Source organism: Lissotriton helveticus, chromosome 12 (genome assembly GCF_964261635.1).
Source record: "Lissotriton helveticus chromosome 12, aLisHel1.1, whole genome shotgun sequence".
NCBI lineage: Eukaryota > Metazoa > Chordata > Amphibia > Caudata > Salamandridae > Lissotriton > Lissotriton helveticus.
Genome location: NC_136073.1, coordinates 98,944,576 through 98,971,042, shown reverse-complemented (window position 1 = coordinate 98,971,042; position 26,467 = coordinate 98,944,576). Strand labels below are relative to the sequence as shown.

At 41.3% G+C, this 26,467-nt stretch overlaps 1 protein-coding gene across 1 annotated transcript in view; it reads left to right on the top strand.

The window, feature by feature from the left end:
• The first annotated feature begins 1,429 nt into the window (after positions 1-1,429).
• LOC144798907 (vomeronasal type-2 receptor 26-like) overlaps positions 1,430-26,467 on the top strand; it is a 106,984-nt gene continuing 81,946 nt past the window's right edge. Inside the window, exon 1 of the mRNA XM_078670008.1 lies at positions 1,430-1,687. Within this exon, the coding sequence (XP_078526134.1) occupies positions 1,430-1,687 (258 nt within the window). The remainder of the gene's footprint in view (positions 1,688-26,467) is intronic.

Here is a 26,467-nt window from a genome sequence, read left to right as displayed (position 1 = left end):
CAGCCTGGGTGCAGGACACACAGAGTGCGCATGACTGTTATGGTCGGCCCGAGAGAACCGGCCAAACAGTTATGCACACTTCAGAGTGGAGCACCACTCCTCCTCCTGTCCCTTGCTCTGCCAGTTTAGTCCCGTCCCGCACCAAGAAATGCAAAACTAAAATAATAATAATGCTGGTTATTATCATTTTAGTTTTCTTTTAACTACTGCTCCCAGAGCAGTGGGGCAATGTTCTTCTGCCATAGTGGAGGAGCTGCAACTGCACCCTACATTGATATGAGTAATGCTACAAGATTAATTTAAAACTTGTTAGAGGTGTTATGGAGTGATGATGTACACACTTAGAGGGAGGATGTGAGTGAATCTGTTCAAAAGGATGTCATGTCTGGTGCCAAGAGAGATTGACACATGGCGTGGCACAAGCACTAAAGCTGGCCCTCCAAAGCAGCACCTCACATATATGGCTTTGGCTTAATATATGAAGCTTGACCTTGGAACATAAAGGTAAACCTGTGTGTATGACTCCCTCTCTGCCTTGTGGCACTGTATTGGAAATATGAAGTTGTACTTCAGACCATGAGGCTGAACAGTAGCACAAAAGGCTGTAATGAAAACTATGAGGCAGTAAAGGACACAGGATGTGCCTTGCCCTGTGAGGATGCAACTTGTAAGCCATACCTGAACCTATTATGCTGTATCTGGACATTTGAGTCTACTCTTTGGCATATGAAGCAGTTCCTGAGCATGAGGTGATATCTATAGCACACATGACCATTGGTGACATATGATGGCATGCCTGTGTATAATAGGGCCTGGTCTACAGCATAAGATTGCCGCACTCCTTTCACATCACGGCAACATCATAATTCACATATACAGTTAATGGATAATGTAGCTCTCTAGCTGCATCTACATTTCATTCCACATTTTGATCAATGTTATATTTGTTGTATTTTTATTACTGTGGTTATACCACTTACTGTGTTTACCTCAGATTGAAAAGTTGTAGCCCTTCGCTTCTTGCAATATCATCAGCTGCACTATTAAAGTGAACACTTCCTCTGATATCATCTTGTTAAACATTTTGTGATGTCACTTCCTGTAAATTCATCTGTGGTCATATTTCGTCAAAAGCGCAATCCCTACCCATGACATCATAGTGACATTACATAGGATGGAAAGATACCCCAGAATACCTTCTTTAAGCAGTGAATCAAGCCACCCAATTGTATAGATAGCAGCATATCTTTCCTGGAGTTGGAGGAAGCAAAGGACATCAGACATATGGACCTAAAATATGTATGGGAAAGATCTAGTAAGATCACAGTGGGATGGGCTACAACAGGCAGAATCCAATTCCCATGATTGTTATTGCTTATTTTATTTCAGTCCTAAGTACAATATCGGAGGCTTTCGCTGGGCACAAGCCATGTCCTTCGCCATTCGAGAAATCAACCAAAACACAAGCTTCCTCCAGAACGTTAGTTTGGGGATGCTAACTACAGACACATGCAAGGACATGGCTAAAACTATATATGGAGCCCTGTGGATTTTATCTGGGAAAGAGGAGCCAGTACCCGGCTATCACTGCCAGAAGACACCTATGCCTCCAGTCATAATAGGAGCATATGAATCCATGGGGTCAGCTGCAATTGCTGGTATCTTGGGGCTTTTTGGACATCCACAGGTAAGAAGTTTGCCATACAGTCTCTGTGAAATGTTAAGTGATGTCTCATTTGGAGTAGAAATTAAGCCATGCAACATCCTCTGAAATGAACTGGAGATGGTAAAACTGGTTGATAAGGTAAAAGTAAAAACAAAACACAGAATCCAGTAAGGAAAGGAAAAATTGAAGAACAAGGCTTATGTTTTTTGGCTGCAGGTGGTGGGCACTGGCACTCAATTTACACAGACTAAGATCTATTTCTTATCTACAGACTTTGACCCAAAACAAGAGAGAATGACAGAAAGGGGAAAAGGAAAGAGGGAGAGAAAAACAATGACATAAGGAGAGAGCATGGATGCAAAAGGTTCCTACAAGAGTAAATTAAGAAACAGGAAGTGAAGAGCATGTGGAAAAGAGAATCAGGACAAGGCAGTGTTGGTATTCGACAGTATTAACATTCTGAAGCATCAGTGGCAGGTTCCTAAGAAAAACCTTGTGCCAATGTATTTATTATTTATCTATTTATTTTGACACAATAATCATTTCTGAAAACCATGTATTGCCGGGCAGTAATAAGCCTGATGGATGTGAGCAGGCAGTGAAGGCTTGGTGGCCTTTGTTGTCCATTAATACGTAGGGTTTTATGAGAATAAACCTTTGCCCAGTACACAGTGTGGTTCCATTCACCCTGAGGTGGGAAACAGCCTTTTCATCAAAGGATGAACAACAAGATGCGTTTACATCACAGGCATTGCACCTGCCTCTACAACAAATGTTTTTACCACGAGTATGCCTTTGCCATGGATGACTTTACAACGATTTTCATCATTAAAGCATGAATGTAAAGGCGTAGTAGTAGTAAATAATAAGTTAAGGAAAGTATTAAATGTAAGTATTCAGTGTTATATATATGTATATATTTATAAGGAAATTAAAGCTAATAGAATAGCACAGGAAATGAAAGCTTATAAAATACCACACTATCAAACAATATACTGATGAGAACAATATTGAAAAACTGAAAGAGAGCCAGATTAAACCTACTGTCTTACAAGCAGGAGATGTTCCACTGTTAAGAACTTTGCATGAAGTGACTGAAGAAGCAAGTGAAACAACAGATTACCCAATCAATACACGATCCATTTCCAGCACTGAAGGGATCAATCTTGCCATGCCTGGCCTATCCCCCTTTAAACCACCATCTACATTTGTGCCCATAATGCCAAGAGATGAGGTAGAAATTTTTCATAACTGTGTCATCAAGGAATTGAGAAATCTCAATCGCCACAACAAAATGCATCCTAGTATCAATTCAATATCTTTATTTCGATTTAGAAATCATAAAAGATTGCGTACTATATAAAACATTCATACAACAATACATCAATACATCAAGGCCTGACCCGCCCGGAATAAATACAATTATAAATAGCTATCAATGTCCTATTAGCAATTTTCCTAGGATCTAAAACAATAAATATAAATTTTTGATTTATAAAAGATATAAAAGAGAAAAAGCCCTCTCAGGACCTTGTACCAGGGAATTCAGCGATAACGTTTTGCAATAAATTCAAAGTGCTAATAGTACATCAAAGCACTAGTTGCAAAACAATTGCTTCCTATCAAAAAACATTCAATAACTATCAGAAACCAGTGCAGGGTTCTGTGCCACTTAACTAATCATTTTGCATCTGGCTTTATATTTATTATCTAATAGGTACTTATTTTGGGAAACAATTAAAACTTCAGTCTCCTTCTCTTCTTATTAAGTGTACACAGAAGAGATACCTGCTCACACTAAACGCAACTGATTGCTCAGTATCAGTTTGGAGTATTCTTTCCGCCTCTTTACAAGATCTGATGCCTAACAATTGACAAATGGGTTTAATCCATTTTCTCCTAGGGCATTTGTAAACAGGGCAGAAGAATAGCATCCACTTAACAGTATTTGCATTAATTTCTAAGATGCCGTAGCAGTATTTAAGATAAAGAGATTTAGCATTAGCAAGTTGTGGTTCTATTTCATCCATGAAGGACTCAAATTTACTACTTGACTTCATATTTAGGTACCTTACAGATAAGGTCCCCAGTTTAGGGTTATGGGACAAAGAGTCTTGGACAAACGTCCAGTAAGTTTGTTTCAACAATGTTTTAGATCCCATAACCAAAGCTTCAGGGTCCTCCCAAAAATGTTTTAAGCCCAGTTTATAAAACCAGTCCTGGATGTGATTTAACCATGGCAACCTTTCACTGTTTCTGATTCTTAACATTTACTTTAGGCCTTCCTTATAATGAACAAGCTTTTCTGTAGCCCACAGTCGGACCCAAAACAGTAATGGCCTCAAGGCCGCCTGCTCGTCAGTACGATGTATACTTAAATCCATTATTACAGGTATTAAAGGGGTACGCTTAGGAATACTTAGTAGGGTTCTAAAGAATGTATTCTCTTGTACCATAAAGGCATTCTTTGTTGCGTGTCCCCGTAATTCAGCCCCATAAAGGCAGGCCAATTGTGCCCTGTACTTGTAAAATTCCAGAGCAGGAGAAACTGCTTTGGATTGGCTGCTCTTGTGCTTCCTCGTTATAGGGACTGAGTTTTGAATTAAGATTGTTTTACTTTTCTCCAACTGTGGCCTCCAATTCAGCTTTGTATCTAGATTAATACCCAACTAGTTTAAATTTGGAACAAGTTCTATCCTCTCATTTTTTACAGTTAGGTTTTTCTGAAAAGTTTGCGAGGATTGACTGCCATGTATTTAGTTCTGGTAGAGTTGATTTCCGGGCCCTTTTGTTCACAGTATATTTAAAAAGTGTTAAGTAAGTGTTGCAGACCTTTGGGGGTTTGAGATATTAAGATCGTATCGTCGGAAAAGAGAAGTGCCGGTGCTGGTACCCTCCCCGACTTGGGAGAATCATGTTCGCAACCCAAGAGGAATTCTGGAATGTCATTCACATATAGCAAAAACAGCGTTGGGGCCAGCACGCACCATTGCCTTAAGCCCCTGTTAACTTGTATACGATCTGTAAGTTCACCGTTAGGCCCCCATCTGACCCGTGCGAAGTTACCCTCATGCAGTCTAATGATCTGCACGAGGATTTGCCCGGGAACGCCCAGATTCATTAATGATTTCCACAGGAGTTTCTGGGCACAAGATCAAAAGCTGCCCTAAGATCTACAAAAGCAATATACAAGTGCGTTTTCTTAATTGCAATATACTACCAAATTATACTCAGGAACCTTAATACCTGATCAACTGTACACATTTTTTCTCTAAAACCTGCTTGATACTTAGTTAAAATACGGTTTTCCTTGATCCAGATACTCGGTTTGTTTAAAATTTGATGGGCATAAACCTTTTGTAGAATATCTATTAAACTAATCGGCCTATATTGCGCCGGATCCTGACGGTCACCCTTTTTAAAAATGGTTACAATTTCTGCCCCGCCAAGTTTCAGGAATTGGTGCACCAGAGGCAACAGCATTACACAGGAGGTTAATATAGGGGGCCCATATCCCCTTCTTATGTCTCCACAAATCACCTGGCATTTTGTCTGGTCTAGGTGCCTTCCCTGATTTTATTGCACTTATTGCTGCTAATGTTTCTGCTATGCTGAAACACAGGGTTGACTCACTTGAGTAACTAACAATGTTGTCAATATTACAGTCTGCGTCATTGTTAGCAGTCGAGTAGAGTTAAGTTAAGGCGGATATTAGTACTTCACTCAAATTTACACCAGAAATCACATCCGGAGCAACTCCAGAGGGGACAAATGCAGGACGGGGGCAAGCTGATGATGACGGTGACAGAGACGGTGACAGGCCGCAGGTGCCGGGAGTTTTAACCGCTGTCACGTCCGTTACATCAGTAAACCCCGGTTCGGCAAGTGTGAAGCGAATTACCCACAGCAGTAGCAAAAGTGTCACAGAGTCAGCCCCTCATGTCGCCCAAGACAGAGGCAAGAAAGGAACTCCATCAGCCACACCAGAACAATCAAGGCACCACTCATGCCCTAATAGCATCAGATTGTCATTGATCACAGATTTCCTAAGCGTGGCAACTAAAACAACTAAGGGAAATAAGGAAACTAAAGCCCATAACGACCCCAATACTTCAACAGATCTTATAGGCTCAAATCAAAAAAATCCCAATCCCAATAATAAAATCATAGAAGTTCAAAACTTAACGGAAACAAACGTCTTTCGAGATACAAACGATAAAAGCAGCAAATCCTCAACTGAAGAACTTGGGGAGACACGACCAGATATTCGATGCACATTAGATTTTGAAGCTCAAGGCAGGCAATTCCAAACTTCCACAGCGCTCCAAGAAAGCGGACAAAGCCACAATGCAAAGATAACGGAGGCACTAATCCATAATAATCCTTTCTTGTCAGAGACACAACTGCTGCAGAAGCTTCAACAGTCATTAACTGGTCCCAGTAGTAACAATGAGACCATTCCAATAAAACAGACGTGCCCAAACATCTCTAGTGCTCACGGAAATAGAGATAAGCAGCAGGCGGCCCAATCTGCAAAAGAGCAGGTTTGCGCAGAAATGCACACAAACAAGCAGAACCAATTCTCCTCGCCATCTCGGTTATTGGAAACACACCATCCAAATAGTCATGAGCTCATGACCTTTAATCAGCATGATGACAAGTATCTTAAGGACAAGAACCTTGATAATTCTCTGACGATGCCACTGTCACAAAGAAGGGCTCGATCAAGGGAGTTTTCAGGCGGACCGGATTTTTCATCTCCAGATGTCCACTGCCTTCAGGATCAGAGAACAAGCTCTCCACCATCAACAGTATGGATACACCTGCTAGACACTTTGGATACCATTGGTAAAGGTATGACTTACCATGCAGATAAATTAGATACCCAAGTGGATCTCCTAAACACGCTTGCTATTTATGTTCAGGGGGGTGGAACAAAAGCTGTAAAAGTTTAATGAAATGATCACAAGGGTGCAGGCAGACAGAGAAACAACCTTTCAATCTTATCACTGCCATTGCGCCCAAATAATAGACCAATTACCTACAGTTCCAACCATAATGACCGAATTATTAGGGGTTATTAGGGCTACCCCTTCAAAAACCAATTCATCAACAGAGAGATCAAAAGAAACACAGAGGGAAGAGGATCAGGCCCGCCTGAGCCCTTGCACGGAGGAAAATGTAGGAGTCATAGAGATTAACGCAGCCCAAACACCGGGTATTACCAACACACCACAGCAATCAAACACTACGGACAAGAGACACTCCTTGGCAGCTCCACAAGCGGATTAAAGTCACGAGCGAAAGGCAAACCAAACAAACAGCATGGCACCTCTAAGCAAGCGAGAGAGAAAACGCCTGAGAAAGGCCAGAAAGGGAAAACATATAAGACAGGCCCAAAACTACACGACGCTAGAGCCAGAAGCTACACAATACGAAGCTAATGCTACAAACATAAACATAGAGAACGCAAGCCCAGTGGCTCATCCGATCGCATCAATTCAAAAGCCCATCACCTTGAAAAATCTCAGTCAATCTACAACGGAAAATTGCCAGATATCAAAAGTCTACAGCATATTTAAGCCTATAGGGAAGGGAAAGAAACGGCTCTCAACAACTCAGGCCACACAACCTATAATAACATTACCCCCATAAGGGCCCAGTACGATGGAATCTACCGCAACCAGCATAAAACGTGTCAACCTGCCTAAGGAGGGGGGAAATGAGGAGGGGAGTAACCTTGAACAAATAAACAGATACCATCTGGGAAGTCGCCTGACATCACCGGCAAATGCCATGGATACGCATCCACTAAGAAATACACGTAACGTACAGCAATTTTGTTGAACGCCCTCGAAGCGTATTGCCGAGGTGAAACAAAGTGAAATGAGCACAGATTGCAAAAAAAGGCCGGACAAGGTCGACAATAACATTAAGTTGGAATTTATCCCCCACTATGTCTCGAGGGGAACTCAAGATATCCTCAACAGAGGCGTACTATTAAAATTATTTAAGGCACTTCCTTCACTGAGTCATATAGACACCTGTAAATTGGAAAGTATAGAATTCAGAAACAACTCAGACTCAACGGGCCATGAAATAACTAGAGTAACTTTTTCCGATATTTCCATTGCTTCTCTTCGCCAGCAAGCAGAGAGACTCTAAGCAGTTCTGGGAAGTTATCAACCAGTTAACAAATGGCAAGAACCGGCACTTTAACTCAGACATAACGGAATATACCTGGAGAGACCATATTGATCAGACATATAACGCTACCCCACTCTTGGGTGCACCAGGTCCTAATGGCCTGCCAAATGCACTATTCCAGCACGATCCTCCATTTTGGACTGGGATTCTAACTCCATTGTTTACATACGCATTAACAACTGGCTCGATCCCCGACTCTTGGCGAGGAAGTATTTTAAATCCTATATACAAAACGGGTTCACGTGCAGACCCTGCGAACTATAGATTGATTGCACTGATCGATGTTGAGGCCAAGATATATGCTGAAAATCTCTTGGCAGATCTAGAGGATTGGGTCAAACGCATAAACCTGATACCGAACACCCAAACTGGATTTCGGGCCGGAATGGGCACCCTTACAAATATTTCTGCTGTGACATTACTAGCTAATCAAGCCTACGCAAAATCTCGAACTTTTTACGCATGCTTTAATGACCTTAAAGCAGCGTTCGACAAGGTTCCGAGAAAGAAGTTGTGGGCCAAAATGAAAACCTGGGGGGCACCAACCAAACTTTTGGAGGCAATAATCAATCTTTACTCAAATACTTGGGTGCAGACAAGGAAAGGAGATGGCCGCACCATAACAAACAAGATCCCAACATCAAACGGTCTAAAACAGGGGTGTGTGTTGGCCCCCTGTTTATTGAACATCTACACAGCTGATCTTGAGAAGTGCCTCCAACAAGTGCAAATCGACCCACCAAAATTAGGCAAAACACCGATCAGGAACCTTCAATACGCAGATGATATTGTGCTCCTAGCACAAACACCAATAGGCCTGCAGCGTTCAATGACACAACTAGGATCTTATATTACCTCTGCTCAATTAATAATAAACCTTAAGAAAGCAAAGGTATTATGCTTTAGCAGTCACCACAAAAAAGGGTCAAAAGGAAAATTCACCTGGAAACTGGAGGAAAAACCAATATACCAGGTGGACTCATACAAATACCTTGGGTTCCAACTTGACCACTCACTTAAATACAAGCTATATTTGGACCAAGGGAATACCAAAGCAAAACAACTCCTGTATGCTTTCAAAACTTTACAGAAGAAGCTAAAAGGTTGCCCAACACACCAGTTGCTTAAGATAATCGCAGCCAAATTTTTACCCTCAATATCATATGGGTCGGAAATTATGAATACCAAAGATGCAGCCGCCTTAAATCTAGCCCAATCGAGTTTTTTCAAGCGCCTCTTTTTAATTCCTCGACACATTTCTCAGGCACAAGTTTGATTGGAATACGGGCTGAAAAAGCAGAAACCAGTAAGACAAGGGGCGATGGTAAAATATTATTGGCGGATGAGGCAAGCGGAAGATGACACTTTAGCCCACTGCTGTTGGGAAGAAATCGAAAATCAGGCGAGGAAAAAAAACTCCATTGCAGCAGTCCTAAAAGAATCACTCGCTGATTTACATCTTGAAGAGGCATGGCATATAACAACGTCATACTCCGGGTTAAAAAATATGGTGAACAGCGCAATAAAGCGAACTTCGCTACTAACGTATAAAACTGCCTTTGCTAAGACAAATCACGCATGGGCAGTGATTCAATCATACCAGTTTTTGGGGTTTCAAAAACTGGTACTTGTCCGAACACTTCTCGCACCACAAAAAGCACCATTTGACGCTGTTGCAGTTGGGTTCGTTCCCCATAAAGGATTTAACCCCGAAATGGAAGTCTACATGGCCTACAAAAGAATGTCGCCTGTGTGATCAAGGAGAAGAGTCGTTATTACACCTTTTATGCATCTGCCCCGCGCTACTGGAACATCGAAAAACAGTTCTTCGGGAGATTTTTAGGAAGCACCAATTGAGATCGTGCAGAGCTGCAATGATACAATGCCTTGGTGTACTGTCAATTCAGCTGTCATGTCAAGCCATCACCTTTTGGAAAATAGCAGCCAAAGAACTGGACAAAAAAGACAATAGTCCACACGGCAAAGGCATATGACTGACTGGTCACTCCCTTTCTGTACAGGTATCAAATGCTGCTCTTTTCATATCGAACCGCAATGAAATTCTTGCATTGCTATCGTTTTAACTGTTGCAGTGACCAAAGCTTACGAAAGGACTTTGGCTTTACTTGTCTATATTTCATAGATTTTAACCTTAGCTAATAAATATGTAATATGTGTTTTTCTCATGCTTTTACGATTTTTAACGAAATCAAATAAAAGTAATACTTACCACTGCTTGCAAAGCTACATGCCCGTTGGCCATAAAACAACATCTGTTCAAGAATATTTGGATGCCATCAACAATCATTCATGCTACATTTTTGGGTGTAGTATTGCAGTTTTGCAACAGTATTCTGTAGTTAGAAAGCCTGTTACTTTCAGTCATGTTTGTTTTTGTTAAGTTGTGCACCTTTTTTTTGTTTGCGAATTTACAAAAAATAGAAATAAAAAAACCTTCTTTTGAAAAATAAAAAAGGTTCTTTTTAGAACCACACCATCTACGTATAAGAAAAGTTGTGTTTGTCTTTTTATTTCCTTAAAGTATATGTTAAGTATATATGAGTCACTTGCTGTGTAACTTCATACACAAGTGTGTGAATTGGAGTGTCAGTATATAGCATCAGTGAGTGCCTGGGTGTTCTAATATGTGCATCACTGTGCATCTGTTTGTGTCTGTATATGGAATAGTGTTTCCCTGAGTATACTACTCTATACATGAGTGTGGGCCTGGATATATTACTGTATGAATGAGTGAGTTTTTGGGTTTGTCAGTGTAGGCCTGAGTGTGTGTCTGGGTGTGTCAGTGTTTTTAGCACTGTGTGCCTGAGTATGTCAGTGTTTATACAAGTGTGTGCCTCGGTGTGCTATTTTATGCATCATTGTGTGTCTTGGAATGTCAGTGTATTTATCAGTGTGAGCTTGGGAGGGTCAATGTTTGCATTAGTGTGTGCTTGGGTGTATTTGTGCACGCATCAGTGTGTGCCTGGATGTATGAGTTTATGGATTGGTGTATGCATGTGTGTGTGGATGTATACATCAGTGTATGCCTGGGTGTGTCAATGTATGCATAAAGGACTGCCTGGGTGTGCTAGTGCATGTATTCCTGTGTGTCTGGGTATGGAAGTGTATTCATAAGTGTGGGATTGGATGTGTTAGTGTCTGTATTAGTGTGTGCCTGGATGTATCAATGTATGCATTGGTATGTGCCTGGATGTACCAGTGTATGCATCAGTGTGTGCCTGGGTATCTCAGTTTATCTGTCAGTGTGTGCCTCAGTGTGTCAGTGTCTGCATGAGTATGTTCATGGGTGTGATAGTGGATGTATTAATGTGTGTGTTGGTATGTGATTTTATGTATTTGTGTGTACCTGGGTATGTCAGCATATGTGTCAGTGTGTGTCTGGGTGTGTTACTGTATGCATTCATATCTGCCTGGGTGTGTAAGTGTCTTTATCAGTATGTCTCCAAGTGTGTCAGTATGTACATAAATGTGGTCCTGGGTAAGATAGTGTGCATACAATTGTTCACTTTTGGTGAGATAATGTATCTATATGTGTGTGCCTGGGTGTGTTAGTGTATGTGTCAGTGCATGCCTGGATGTGTTACTGTATGCATTAGTGCCTGTCTGGGTGTGTCAGTGTATACATCAGTGTGTGCCTGGGTGTGTCGGGGTGTTTCTTGGTATGTCAGTGTGTGCATCTGTGTATGCCTGGTTGTATGAGTGTATGGATCAGTGTGTGCCTGGGTGTGTTGATTTATAGATCAGTGTATGTCTGTATGTGTCACTGTATGCATGAGTGTGTGCCTGGGTAGTATAATGTATGTATTACTGTGCACTTGGGTATGAAAGTGTATGCATGAGTGTGTGTTTGGATGTATTAGTCTCTGTATCAGTGTGTGCCTTGGTATATCAGTGTTTGCATCAGTATGTGCCTGGATGTATTAATCTATTCATCAGTATGTGTCTGGATGTGTCGATGTATGTCAGTGTGTGCCTCGGTGTGTCAGTATCTATATGAGTTTGTGACAGTGGGTGTGAGTGTATGTGTGTGTCACGGGGTGGGAGAGTATTCATATTGGGGGTCAGAGTAAGTGGGAGGGTGTCTGTCTGGGTATGTGAGTGGGTGTGAGAATGTCTGCTTGGATGTCAGAGTGGATGTGGAAGTGTCTGTCTAGGTGTCACACTGAGTGTAAGAGCAGCTGTCTGAGGGTGAAATTGAGTGTGTCTGTATGGGCGTCCCTGTGGGTGGGTGAGTATATATAGTTTTTTTGTTCATGGCGAGAAGTGCAGATCCCCTTCGCAGTTGCATGTGGGGCCACGCTGAGCCCGGCAAAGAATCCACGGAGTTTTTTACAGAATTCCAACCCTAGTACACATGCTTAGCCCTCTTTTTAGACACACAGAAGAGGACAGGAAAGCTCTCACCTAACCCTTTCATTTAATATAAAAACAAGTTAAAGTCAAGGGGACCGTTCCCCAACACATAAAATGGTGGCCGCAACTTTTATGTGAAGGTGCGGCCAGCCAATCAAGACTTTGCTTTGGCATGTGAATCCAAGGATCCCCCGCAGGTTGCTCCATGGATGATCCGCGTCCCTATATATACAAATTTGCTTTTCTACTGAATGGATTTAAATCAAATTACAAAAGTTGCGATCTGCGGAACAAAATATACCTTTCTGCCAAATTCAGTGAAATTTCATCCAACAGTTCGGGTTATAGTCGTGTTCAAAACTCCTTTGGGAATTAACATGGAGAAAACACATTTTGCGACACCTCTTTTTCTTAGCCCCCGCTGGACAGGCCACCCCAAAACTTTCCAGGCAGAAGTTAAAGGGAGTGTTGATTTTTTGGGGAACATTTTGTGAGGACTCGTCAACCGGCGCCAATGATGTAGGCAACTGAAAAACTGCTTTTTAATAGAAATCAAGTCCTAACTATAACAACCTAGTGGCGATAGGGGTTATACTTACCTATAAATACTTACAATTTGGTGGTACAGGCATCTGTTATTATAGCATATCAGTTGCAAAACAAAATGTTGGAAATACTTTCATTCTAATGGCAATATCATTGTAAAAATTGAATAGCTTTTCAATTTGTTGTAATTGCATTCGTAATTGGATATTAGAAGCAGTTTACTTTGTTTTATGTTTACAGGTCACACTCTGTTAAAGTCTTACAGTACGAATCAGTCATTAGGCAACACAATATCGGCCACTTTAGCTTTAGCAACATTTTGAAAGGAGTGTCAACATCATCTATGTTATGGTAAGGAGATGAGGACTGAAGACCCATGTCAAATGCCCCATTCGCCAAATTCCCTCGAGATCGTCTGCGGAGGAAAAGATAAAGGGTCTTAGAAAATGTTTTTGTTTTGTTCACTAATGAGCCACACTACCCACAGATGGCCTGCCCAATTATGAGTTACCATCTGTAATGGTGGGACTTTTCAACCAAGTGGACCCCACTGGAATGATAGGAACAACTTTATGGAACTAAGACCACCCTGCTGAATTGGCATGATGGATCTGTAGCTATGAATAGTTACTTCAAATATACCACAAGTGTTTTGGCACATGTGTAGTACCCATTTTATTAATGTTCCTGAATTGCTAAATGTGGTCTCCAAGACAGCCAAAGTTTACATGGTAATCTTGCACAGAATGCAATATGCTCCTGCAATTGATGTTGAAAATCGTGGTAACCACGTAAATTAAATCGGGACACTGGCCTCACATTATTTGTAGAGCATAATGGCCACCATTAAAGTCTACTATTTGACTTAGGCAGAATGACGCCTAAAGAAGCTGGGAACGTTGAGTTGAGTGAAAAGACAGCCACCATTTTTTGAGAAATGTTTCATTACCTTCTCATTCTTCGTCCTCATCTCAGTCCTTATTGTAGGAAGCCACTGCCTCGAGGTATGCACCCTTATCCTAACTATGGCATCTTTAGAAAAAATACTCATGCCTATTTATAAGGATTTAGGACTTTTTATTGCTTACTAATTTGTTGCTCATGTTTTCTAGCCATTCCTCCTGTTTTTTCTTGTCATAATTGGGAAAAAAATCAGTTTACAAATCTAACTTATAAAGAAGAATTTCTATTGCAAACTATATCTGTAAAGCTCAGTGTGTTGGGTGACTCTATGTTATTACAGGTGGCACTGCTGATGCACTGTGGGTAACAAACATCTCTGTAGTGGAACACTATCAATACATGGCTTAGTGAGCAGTGCATAAACCATTGATAGTGCTTCAGAGTTGACTGTTGGCCACCTTTACAATGTGAATCCTCACTGAGTGGGTTGAAGGTCAGCCAAACAGAAAGAGAAGTCATGCATAGTAGGAGAGTGTTCTAGCAAAAATGCCTTTATTTTAGTGTGCCCCCAGGATATCTACGTAGGAATCTCAATGGGACCACATACTGTGGGCACAATCTCAAAAAACAAACATTTGAAAGGTAAGCAAGTATAGATTGACTATACCTAACTCCACATGCATATACCTTGATGATATATTTATAAATATGTTTTCACTGACAAAAAACACGGGTTTCAGGGATGTTATAGTTAGGCTGACATTTTACTTTCGGATGTTATAATTAGCTAAGCTAACTATAACTCGCGCCCCCGCAATGCCCTGCTGATGACATCGCATATTACATCACTCCTGACATGGTCAGTAACATCACTGATGACATTTCAAATGACATCACTGACATCATCCTGTGAGTGTGAGTGTTCCAAAAAATATTGAGAATGTTATATATATATACTCCAAGGTGCAGAAAGAAGCAAAAGAAGTGCAGAGTGGCAAGAGAGGTACAGAATGAGGAAGAAAGGTGCAGAGAATGCAAGAAAAATCAGAAAGAGGCAACCGAAGTCCAGAAAGAGGAACAAAGGTGCAAAAAGAAGCACAGGAAGTGCAGAAAGAAGCAACAGAGGTGCAGAACGAGGCCTACTTCGACTGAACCTTTCCATAGACTCATGCAAAGTAGCCTAATCACTAATCCTTCTCCAAAGATGTCTTAAACCTGACTTTTCACTTGAAGGTTCACTATTCATAGACTACTCAAAATGTTAGGTCTACCAAATGTAAAACAGCAATCCTAACCATATTACTGTTGTAAGTCTCACCAAGTTTGTGAAGGTATGAATGCGTGTGTCTCTGCTTTTACCTAGTGACATACAAATACTTGAATACCTGTGTTTCAAACAGCATACTCTGTAAATGTGTGTACAGAAATGTGTATGCATTTCTTTCTTCTCATAATACAGGGCACATGGGTATTAAATAGTATATTTGAGGGGATCTATAGCGCCTATATACATAAGACATGTCTACCTGTGCAACTGAATGACAGAGCAGAACTGAGAAGATTTGACCACCTACAGGAGAAGCTATCCACTTTGTAAGCTACCATCTCAAATGCATAAAACATGTAAGAATACATACACAAGTAGACATATACCTCAGTCACAAGAGCATGCAGACCTTTAAACTTGACAGCTTCCACTTCCCATATGAGCACACAATATTAGGCAAGAGAAGTTCAGAGAGAAGCAAGAGAAGTGCAGAAAAAAACAAGAGAGGTGCAGAAAGAGTAACACATGTGCATAAAGGGGCAATAGAAGTGCAGAAAGAGGCAAAGGAAGTGCAGAAAGAGGCAAGAGTGGAGCAGAAAGAGGCAAGAGGTGAAGAAAGAGAGAAGAGGGGTGGAGAAAGAGGCAAGTGGGGTACAGAAAGAGGCAAGAGTAGCGCATAAAGAAGCAAGAGAAGTGCAAAAAGAAGCAAAAGAGCTGCAGAAAGAGGCAAGAGACGTGCAGAAAGAAGGAAAAGAATAAGTGAAGAGGAGAGCAGAACGAGGCAAGTGGGGTGCAGAAAGAAGCAAGAGAGGTGCTGAAAGAGGCAAGAGAACTGCAGTAAGAGGCAAGAGAGGTGCAGAAAGAGGCAAGAGATGTACAGAAAGAGGGAAGAGGGGTGTAGAAACAGGCAAGCGAGGTGCAGAAACAGGCAAGATTAGTGCAGAAAGAGGCAACAGAAATGCAGAAAGAGAGAAGAGAAGTGCAGAAAGAGCCAAGGGAAGTGCAGAAACAGGCAAGAGAGGTACATAAACAAGCAATAGAGGTGCAGCAAGAGAGAACAGTGGTGCAGAAAGAGGGAAGAGGTATGTAAATAGAGGCAAGAGAGGTGCAGAAAGAAGCAATAGAAGTACAGAAAGAAGCAAGCAAGGTGCATAAAGAGGCAAGAAAGGTGCAGAAAGAAGGAAAAGAGTAAGTGAAGAAGGGTGCAGACCGAGGCAAGAGGGGTGCAGAAAGAAGCAAGAGAGGTGCAGAAAGAGGCAAGAGAACTGCAGTAAGAGGCAAGAGAGGTACAGAAAGAGGCAAGAGAAGTAGAGAAAGAGGGAAGAGAGGTGGAGAAACAAGCAAGTGGGGTGCAGAAACAGGCAAGAGGAGTGCAAGAAGCAACAGAAATGCAGAAAGTGGAAAGAGAAGGGCAGAAAGAGGCAAGAGAAGTTCAGAAACAGTCAAGAGAGGTACACAAACAGGCAACAGTGGTGTAGAAAGTCAAGAGAGTGCAGAAGTGCAAAATCAAGCAACATAGGTGCAGAAATAGGCAAGAGAGGTGCAGAAGAAAAAAGCAAAAGAGGTGCAGAAAGAGGCAAGAGGGGTACGTAAAAGGCAAGAGAGGTGCAGATAGAGGCAACAGAGGTGCAGAAAGAAGCAAAATAAGTGCAGAAAGAAGCAACAGATGTGTAGAAAGAGGCAGGAAACGTACAGAAACAGGCAACAGAGGTGTAGAAAGAGGAAAAAGGGGTGCAGAAAGAGGCAAGAGAAGTACAGAAACAAGCAACAGAGGTGCAGAAAGAGGCATGAGAGGTGTGTAAAGAGGAAAGAGAGGTACAAAGAGAAGCAACAGGGGTGCAGAAAGAAGCAAGACAGGTGCAAAAAGAAGCAAGCGATGTGCAGAAGGAAGCAATAGGGGTGCATAAAGAGGCTAGAGGGGTGCAGTAAGAGGAAAGAGAAGTGCAGAAAGAAGCAACAGATGTACAGGAGGCAAGAAAACTGCAAAAAGAGGGAAGAAGGCTGCAGAAAGAGGCAAGAGGGGTGCAGAAAGAGGCAAGAAAGGTGCAGAAAGGAGCAAGAGCAGTACAAAAGAACCAACAGAAGAGCAGAAAGAGGCAAGAGGGGTGCAGACAGAGGCAAGAGAGGTACAGTAAGAGATGAGAGGTGAATAAAGAAGAAAGAAGAGTACAAGAGGGGTGCAGAAAGAAGCAAAAGAGGTGCAGAAAGCAAGAGAAGTGCAGAATAAAGCAACAGGGTTGCATAAAGAGGCAAGTGGGGTGCAGAAATAGGCAAAAGGGGTGCATAAAGAGGCAATAGAGGTGCAGAAACAGGCAGAATAGGTGAAGAAAGAGGGAACAAGGGGGCAGACAGGGGCAGTATAAATACAGAAAGAAGGTAGAGGAATGCAGAAAGAGGCAAGAGGTGTGCAGAAATTTGCAAGAGAGGTACAGAAAGAAGCAAGAGCAGTGCAAAAAGAATAGAGGTGCAGAAAGAGGCAATAGGGGTGCAGGAGAGGCAAAAGAAGTGCAGAAAGAGGGAAGAGAGGTACAGAAACAGGCCAAAGAGGTGCAGAAAGAGGCATGTGAGGAGCAGAAATGGGCAACAGAGGTGCAGGAAGAGAGAACAGGGATGCAGGAAGAGAGAACAGGGGTGCAGAAAGAGGGAAGAGGGATGCAAAAAGAAGCAAGAGAGATGATGAAAAAAACAAGAGAAGTGCATAAAGAAGCAAGTGAGGTGTAGAAAGAGGCAAGAGGCGTGCAGATAGAGGGAAAGAGAGTGCTGAAGGAAGCAAGAAATGTGCGGAAACAAGCAACAGAGGTGCAGAAAGAAGGGAGGTGCAGAAAGTGTAAGAGATGTGCAGAAAGAGGCAAGAGAAGTGCGGAAAAGGAAGAAAAGAGCAGAAAGAAGCATGAGAAATGCAAAAAGAGGCAAGAGAAGTACAGAAAGAAGCAAGAGTGGTTTTTACACCCACATTTAGCAATTAGTAACAGGTGACCATTCTTTGTCTGCAAAGGGCCTTCAACCTCGCTCAAACACTGGTCCCTGCATTTTTGGTAACGTTTGAGCCGTTTGAGCTAGAAACAAGGTTTCTATTGTTTAGATCTGCAGATCATGCAGCAGATGATGGATTATGTGACAAATGCGGAAAATGTATAATTGTGCGAAAGTCAGTGCAGATAAACAGTCTCATAATTCCACTGGCCCTGCTCATACCTCTGACTAGGCCCAGAAGTGCTGCTCAGTGATTCCTTTTGTTTTTGTCTCATTGAGTTCATAGTATAGCTTCTGTTTCCAAAACCATCCATTGACTAAAGACCAGTCATCAACCTCAGATGTCAAGTGGCATGTGACCAACATAACATTTCACATCCTTTCTCTACACTTCATCAATCTACTCGTGCACAAGGGGACAATTCTCACATATGTCTAGATGTCAGAGAAACATACTTTCAAATACACATTCATTTATGTTCTGTGTTTGGTTCACTATCAAGGAAGTAAAGGCCTTTGGGGTATTAGCATCTCCAGTGGTGTGCATGCCTGTTCTGGGACCAATTGTAACCTTACTTCATGAAGAGGGATTCTAGATTTTCCATATATAGATGACTGATTTGTATGTGCATCTTCTGTACTTAAGAGTGTTCAAGATATTGCAAGATTCTGAGGGTTTCTTCATGCCCTTGGATGTCTGCTAAAATGAGAAAGGTTGTATCTAGAACCTTTCCCAGACTGTCAGTTTATTAGAGTTTGTTTCCAGTCTTTGGTGGGTATTGTTTTCTAAAAAAAATAATGACACAAACTCTTCATTTGGAAACTGTTTCAACAAAAACATCATTGTCCAGTGGTTTCTAGCAGCCACAACAATGAGTGTTCCTTGGTCATGCCTGCACCTAAAACCATGGGCCATATTTCTCCTGAACAATTGTTGTTCCTGGTTAAGAGACTATGAATCCTTCATCGGTCTAACATTTCAAATCCATTCTGCAATTACATTGTGGCTTAAGGAACAACATATCCTATCAGAAGTACTCAAAAATCCTTCTAAATATTGTCATAACAACAGTAGCTAGTCACCTGCGGTCATGATTTACACTTTCAAATCATCTAAAAAACATTCATGTGGTTCCACTTCAAATTGTTAATCATCTATTTAGACAGAACAGGCAGTAGTGTGGAGGTCTCATTTTGCATATTCCTCACTTATTTTCACTTACTCAGTCCTATGAAAACAGACAACCAACTGGCTTGAGCACACACCAATCACCAAGACAGGATGTAGTATGTGTAGCTACCACAAGCTCACTGTCTTTACATGCATTTTACATGCCAGTGAAGGTAACTGTACAGGCAGACCAACCAAGTAATATTTTCACCATCCATTGTGGGCTGCAAAAGGCTTTGCAGATGATTTTTAAAAAAAATGCACATTTTTGCCTATTCTGTTTACTAGTTAGTAAAAAGGGAAATGGGCAGAGGAAGCACTTTCCTTACATCAGCTGTACGGCTTGTTGTATGCATTTCCATAAATTCCCCATCTTCTTAAAGTCCTAAATAATATTCAAGAGGAGATACCATTATTAACACTGCTTTGCCTCATTGTATTACAGCACCTAGTTTCCACTTCATCTGGAAATTCTAGTGGGGCCTCCGCTTACATGAAATGATGTTGGAAAATGGCCCTCTGAAGTGTCACCCCAAACATTTTACCTTCCTCCTGTTCTTTTTGTTGAATTCTTTTTGTAAGCTTTAGGACTCTCAGCACTTTACAACTGCTGACTAGTGCAAAGGTGCATGTGCTCTTTCCTCTAAACATGGTATAAATGCTTTTTACAAGTTTGGCATCTTTTCTTCATCAGTAAGCCCATACTACTGTGCACTACATGTGCCCAGAGCCTTTACATTAAATTCTGCTTGGGGGATTGCAGCACTGATTGTGCCTTGCATAAAAGTAGGCAGTAGCCTTTCGAATCTGTCACAGGCCTGCAACTGCAGAGCCTGTGTGTGCAGTTTTGCTGCCACGTTCGCTTTGGCATTTTAACCCCTTTGACAAGCCTTAAACTCCCCTTTTATTACATGTGTCGCCTTTAAAATATGTCGTAGGTAGCCAATATGGCAGAGTGCAGTGTAAATAAAAGGTAGGACATACATTTTTAGGTTTTGCATGCCCTGGTAGTGAAAAGTGCTTAAACTCATCATTCACTACTCTGAGGCCTACTTCTCTCTAATGTTAAACATTGGGAATTCCTAATATATTTTAGGCTGTAATACCTTATAGAAAGGAGTAGCTGTATCCTTTTTTATATCTATTGAATGTTAATGATGAATCCTCTTTACTAGTAAAGTTGTATTTAACATTAGTATTTTAAAATTGTCACTTTTAGAAAGTGGACATCGAAAGTTTACACACCAGCATCCCCCAAAATGAGGCTTTGATGATAATAAAAAATACATTGGAATTGAGGACTCGTCCACACAGAGTACCCACAGATTTAATAGTGTCTCTTTAAAAGCAAGGCCAAATCCTCCTGTTATAACTGAAAAGTTGTCTTTTTTTTGTTCAGTCTGACCTTAGCAAGGCCACTATGGATAGACGGTGGAAGCTTCGCAAGCTTATTGATCCTTTTAAATCTCTTGGTGGGCAAGTGTTTCTACAGGAGCCTGCTTGCTTAAAGGTTATTAAGGGTGGTCACACTTACTTTTTCACCAACGAAAGGGAGGCCGAGAGTGTACTTTCCACATTCACTTAACTTAGAGAAAAGGAAATATTAGGGGGCATATTATCAAGGGGGTTTATCTCCACTTTTTTGGCTTTAAAAGCCAAGAAAGCGGAGATAAAATTATCTCCCTATTACCTATCTGTCGCTAACACCAGTTAGCGACAGCTAGTAGGAGATAGCGACCATCTTGGGCCCCACTTTGCATGTCAGTGATATTTATCACTAATGACATGCAAAGTGGGCGTGCCAAGATGTTAGCGACTGGAAACAGTCGCTAACATCGCTATCTCCTATTACCAACTTTTGGGGATATTCACGCTAAGCGCGAATATCTCCAAAAGCTAACACCTACCCCTGAGCAGTTCTTAGCCATGTTATCCAATGGGAGGTGGATAACATGGCTAAGAGCATTAGCTCGATAATGCATGAATATCGCGGACTTTTCAGCGATATTCATGCATTGCGGCCATTTTTTATCGCATTTGCGATAAACCTTGGTAATACTAAGGTTTATCTGCGGTAAAATTCGCCACAGCTTAGCGGTAAAATTTTCTCTCTAACCAAGCAATAGCGATAATTATCGCTATTGCTTGGTAATATGCCCCTAGATTTTTTACTTATGTATTATTCTTATCTCATGCACATTTATTCATTGATTCTATTATAATACTTTCTTTCCCCTTTTTTTTATGTACTCCTAGGTCAGGTGGTAGGGTGAGCCTCATGCTGCTCCCTTGTGGTAGCTGCCAATCCAGCGGCAGCAGAACACCGAGGGGTGTTCCATCCCGAGGGAGGCGAGGGAGAGGGGGGGGGGGGGTGATTCCCTCAGGGGGTGGGTGGGTGGAGGGGGGTTCTTTTGAAAAATCAACTCGAGAAGGAGATCTGGTGGAAGTGGTTGTGAGAGGTTTATCCGTTTTATTTTTGCAGAATGATAAGTTATTTGAATATCTTTAAATGTTACGGCTAAGATGTCTGGCTTGGAACGCTGCAGGTCTTAACAACAAGAATAAAAGACGCCTGGTCCGAGAAGAATTAGTACTGTATGACCCACATTTAGTTTTTTTATCCGAGACCCATATTGCTTATAAGGATAGAAAGCTATTGGGATAACTTGGCTATGAGGTTATTATTTGCTCAACTTTCAATGCCTCAATTAGGGGGGTTGCTATTGTTAAAGATAGATGTCTCAGAATAGAAATTTGTAAAACTGTTTGTGATAAAAGTGGACGATGGGCTTTTGTGCAGTTATTAAATGAAAAAATGTAAATTTGTTTTTTGTGTGGTATATGGCCCATATTCTGACGATTCTTTTGTTTTATCAATTGAATATGGAACTTTTGGAGTGGGAGGGAGAACTTGTTATCATGGGTGATTTTAATTTTATAATGGATTACCAACTAGACACCACCAGGCGCGGCGCCTTTCAATGGATGCGCAGATCCCGCGCTGCTATTCTAGAAATAGGACGCATTCATAATATCAGAGATGTCTGGCGCAGTATCCATCCAAATGTGGCGGGTTATACTTATTACTCTGCTCCTCATGAACTCTGTTCCCGTATCGACATGGCCTGGGCTTCTGTTAATGTTGTGAACACCAGCTCTATCGAGCTATGCCCAAGAGTCACCTCAGATCACAATCCCATTTTGCTCCTGTTTAATATAGCACAAATCCATAAAGGCCCTAGGATGTTTTCTTTTCCCAGGCATTTATTTACAAATACAGCGTTTATTTCCCAGCTCAAATTACATCTTATAGATTTTATTAAAATTAATCTCAATTCCACTTCATGTATTATTGTTTGGGATGCATGCAAAGCTAGTATTCAGGGGTAAAAAAAACGAAAAAAAAGATTAGAAAAGGAAAAAAAAAAGGAGTAAAAAAAAAAAGAAATGGCTTGTGTAAATTTCGGTAGATTTTGAATGATGTCATATATACTCTTGTAAACAATTTCTGCAACTTGAGTATATTTGGTCCGTAACAATGTGACTGTTTTAGAAGATTGCTAATTATATTAAACAAGGTGGAATTATGGCCCTTTCTACATAGCTGGGCACTATGGGAGAACTTTACTCAATTACGAGTGAAGTTAACAAATAGATCAGGACCATCGAACGTTTGTCGGTTTTCCGCACTAGTCGTTTATTACTACCAGGATGGCGGTCACGTTGTGAAGTCATCCAACATGAATGAGATTTAAGGTTCACCCGCAGTGTGTGGTTGCGTGCAAACCTCGGACAAGAAGAGGAGCCGTGGGTCAGGAGATAGATTTCCCGTACCATATAAGTAAACGGAGGAAACCGAGCTTGAAAGTACAGACTCTGGTTGTTGTCGGTATCGGGTATCGGTCATTAATGCTATCCCCTCTCCCCGCAGTTAAGAAATTTGTTAGACGGGAGTGCCACTGATTGAAAACTTTATTGGAAGAAACTTAATTGGTAAGAACCATACTTTTTATCGTTTTCCTGTTTCTTTAATCTGCCATGTATTCCTGTGTGCTTAATTGAGCACCTCTATCTCTGTACAGCAATTGGTTTGACAATTTGTTGGTCACTATGGTGTGCCTGAGTGGCACTTTGGTGATATATCACAGTTTTGGTGGAGACCGTTTGGTGTTTGGTTTTAAGTAGTTGAAGGCCTGTCTTATTATGTAGGCTGCCTGGTAGGCCAGTCCCTGATGATGGACTGCGGTGTGGGCAGACGATATACAGACATTTTTGGAGAACCCAGTGGTTATTCATTGTTTTATATATTGTTTTTACTTTGTATAGAAATATCTGGATACTGAGCAACGCTGTGTTCTGAGGATGGTCTTATGGATCTGTGTGACCAATGAAAGACCGAAACATCGACTGATTTACACCAGTTTTGTATCTGTTTGATGAAAAACTTCCATGAAATTAGGATTCCTACTATTTGACAAAAGGGTGTTACACTACTATGAAATTGTGAAATATGGAATTGAATTTACTTCTTGTTATACAAATTTTTTGAATAAATGCCTGTTGTATTAATTTTACTGTTCACTCATTTTGTTTGTGACTGGATGAAATAATTTGATAACTATTGAAACAAATTCTTGAGGAACTTTTGTATAGAATTTACTTTTAGAAAGTGGACATTTCTCTGCTCTTACATCTCTGTGTGCCTGCAGCCTTTCTCCAATACACGTCTTGGATGGGTAAAATCTTCACTTTGCGCATTCATGCTAGACAGCCACAAACACAGGAAGGGTAGGTGTGTATTTTGATGGCCCATCCTCGGAGGAAGGGATGAAGGAGCTGACCCTTGCACCTGAAAGGACAGTGTCCTGTACCCACAGAAAGGGCTATTATACCCTACAGTCTAGAACCAGTGATTGGAAGAAAGGACTCTGCGCATTTGAAATGCCCTTTTTTGCAGTCACTGTAGAGAAAGAATTCCTTTTGGATAAGACGTCATTCTTGCTTATTCCTCCCTCTTTAGCTCTACCCAAAGTCTCACATTCATTCACTTTTTTGTATAAATCTATTTAGTTTTAACAGTGCAACATCCGTGTGAGCATTCAATATTGTCCACCATATATGCCTTTCATGTATAGATCAGTTTCCCATCCCATCAGCCTGTCCCACACATCCCATATGTGAATGTCTGACAAAATATCGGCGGACAGAAAATCAACCTACAAAAATATTGACACAGAAATATTGAAGTAAAAAATATCGAAATCCTACCTACATAAAGGTACGTACAAAAATATCGAAGAAAAAAAATATTGTTGTCAAAAATATCGATATTAAAGATATATATTTTTTAATGTTTTAATAATAATGTACCTATGGGTCCCCCTCCGTCTTTCAGTTTAAGTAGTGTTAGTTTATTTGCTTCTACCTTTGCCCACCTCAGCTAGTCACTTTCCACCATAAGTCTCTTGACCACAGTTGCAGTTCCAGGGCTGCACACACTTTCCAAGACATTGCAATACATCTTTAAAATAGTATAAATGCCAAGTGTTCAAATTTACAAAACAGTTCGTCATTTCTTTGGGCATTAACATGAGCCCCAGGAGGAAGAGTTTGTGTGTACATGGTATCGGATGGTCTACTATGTCTGGTGAGATTCTCTTTACCGTCACTCATGTAAGTTATAGAGCCTGGCTGTCCCAAACATTTTATATAACTCTTTGTCTATCTGGCATCAGTGGGGATATGCTTTGGGTGTGCCTCTGAACATACAATGCATGCGATGTGGGATGATTGATGCTCATGATTAAATTGTCAGAAGTGGAATCTTGAGTTCCGAGAAACCTATTTAATGTGTGCCTTGATCATCCTCCATCCTTTAGTTGATTTTGTTGTGATATCTGTAAGCCTAGGTATTTGAAAATGTCAACTCTCCAGTCAAGTCTGACAAGAGGTCAGCAGCCTTTGATCTACAGGTATCAATCCTAGGGGAAATAAGCAGGACCAGTAGATTTTGAGGCCCAAGATCACCAAAAGGTTGCCAGCAGTTCCTCAAGTTGTGACAATGTCTCATGTGCGTTATGTAGATAAATCAGGACATCATCTGCATTTAACGAGATGATAAGCCATCTTCTGGTTGCATGTAACTCCTACTCAGCGGCCTTTGTATGGAGTTAACATTCCAGTGGCTGCATGGCCAGTCCAAAAATTGATGGGAAGACCCTGGTGTGTACTCTTGCCTATAGTGAATTAGGCTGATATGACTCGGCTTGTATTAATTGTGGCAATTGTTTGACTATATAGAGTAAGAATCAACTCTAGAAATGTGGGATACATGTCGACTCTTCAGTACTGTTAAGGAGATAAGATCATCCAAGGGTATTGAATGACTCTTGTGTGTAGGAAAGCACTGCCAGGCTATCTGTATTGGCTGTTTTGTGTTCTTCCAATCGGGCTTTGTAGTCTCCTGATAATTGAAAATGTCTTCCTGTCAAGGATGACACCATTTTAGTCTGAGTGGACGGCAGACCCCACTATTGGCAGCTGTCTGTTCACAAGCACTTTCCCTACTAGTTGTAGTTAAGCAATCACAGGGGTCTGTATGACTTCACGTTTTTGAGCTCTTTGCCTTGTTTGGAAACCCCCACAACTAATACCTCTGTTAAGGACTCCAGCAATAATAGCTCCGCCTGTGCTTCATTAGTAGAAGTTTTAGGGTCAGGTGAGAGCTGTAGGTGGAGTAAACCTGGGAATACGTCAAATTCCTATGCCTTCCCAGGGGAGGCGTAAGGGAGTCGCAATGAAAAAAAATACTTTTATTTCTCCTCATTTTTCCTTTTTCTATGTGTATTGCATTCTGTAGCGCACATAAAAAGAGGAAAACACCTCTTGTGATTATTTTTGTACAGAAAGGTGATCCCTTCCTGCACAAAAACAATCAGCTCATCAGTAGATACCCTAACACCATGATGCATGTTTGCCTGCGTTGGCACATGGCAGCCCATTATGCGCCAGCGCAGGGGAAAGGACAGGAATGTGGTGTTTTCTGTAGATATGGTGCATTCCTGTCCTTTTGATTTGACGCATGGTGGCTTGCTGCGCTGCCGTGTGTCTAAAAATTGTAAATGAGGCCCATAATCTCTATAGTCTTGCGTTACCAATCTGGTTAGTAGGGTTGTATGTTTAAGTCATAAGGCACCAAGCTGTGAGTTCCTGACTGGGTTTGTGGGCATGTCTGTTTCAAGTTGCTGCAGGCTACCTTCGGTTTTTGAGAGGCCTAAAATGACAGTCCATTTTAACCCCATGTTGTAGCTATGGAGAGTACCCCTATCACCACATTGAAGGCCTTCCACTCTATTACCCT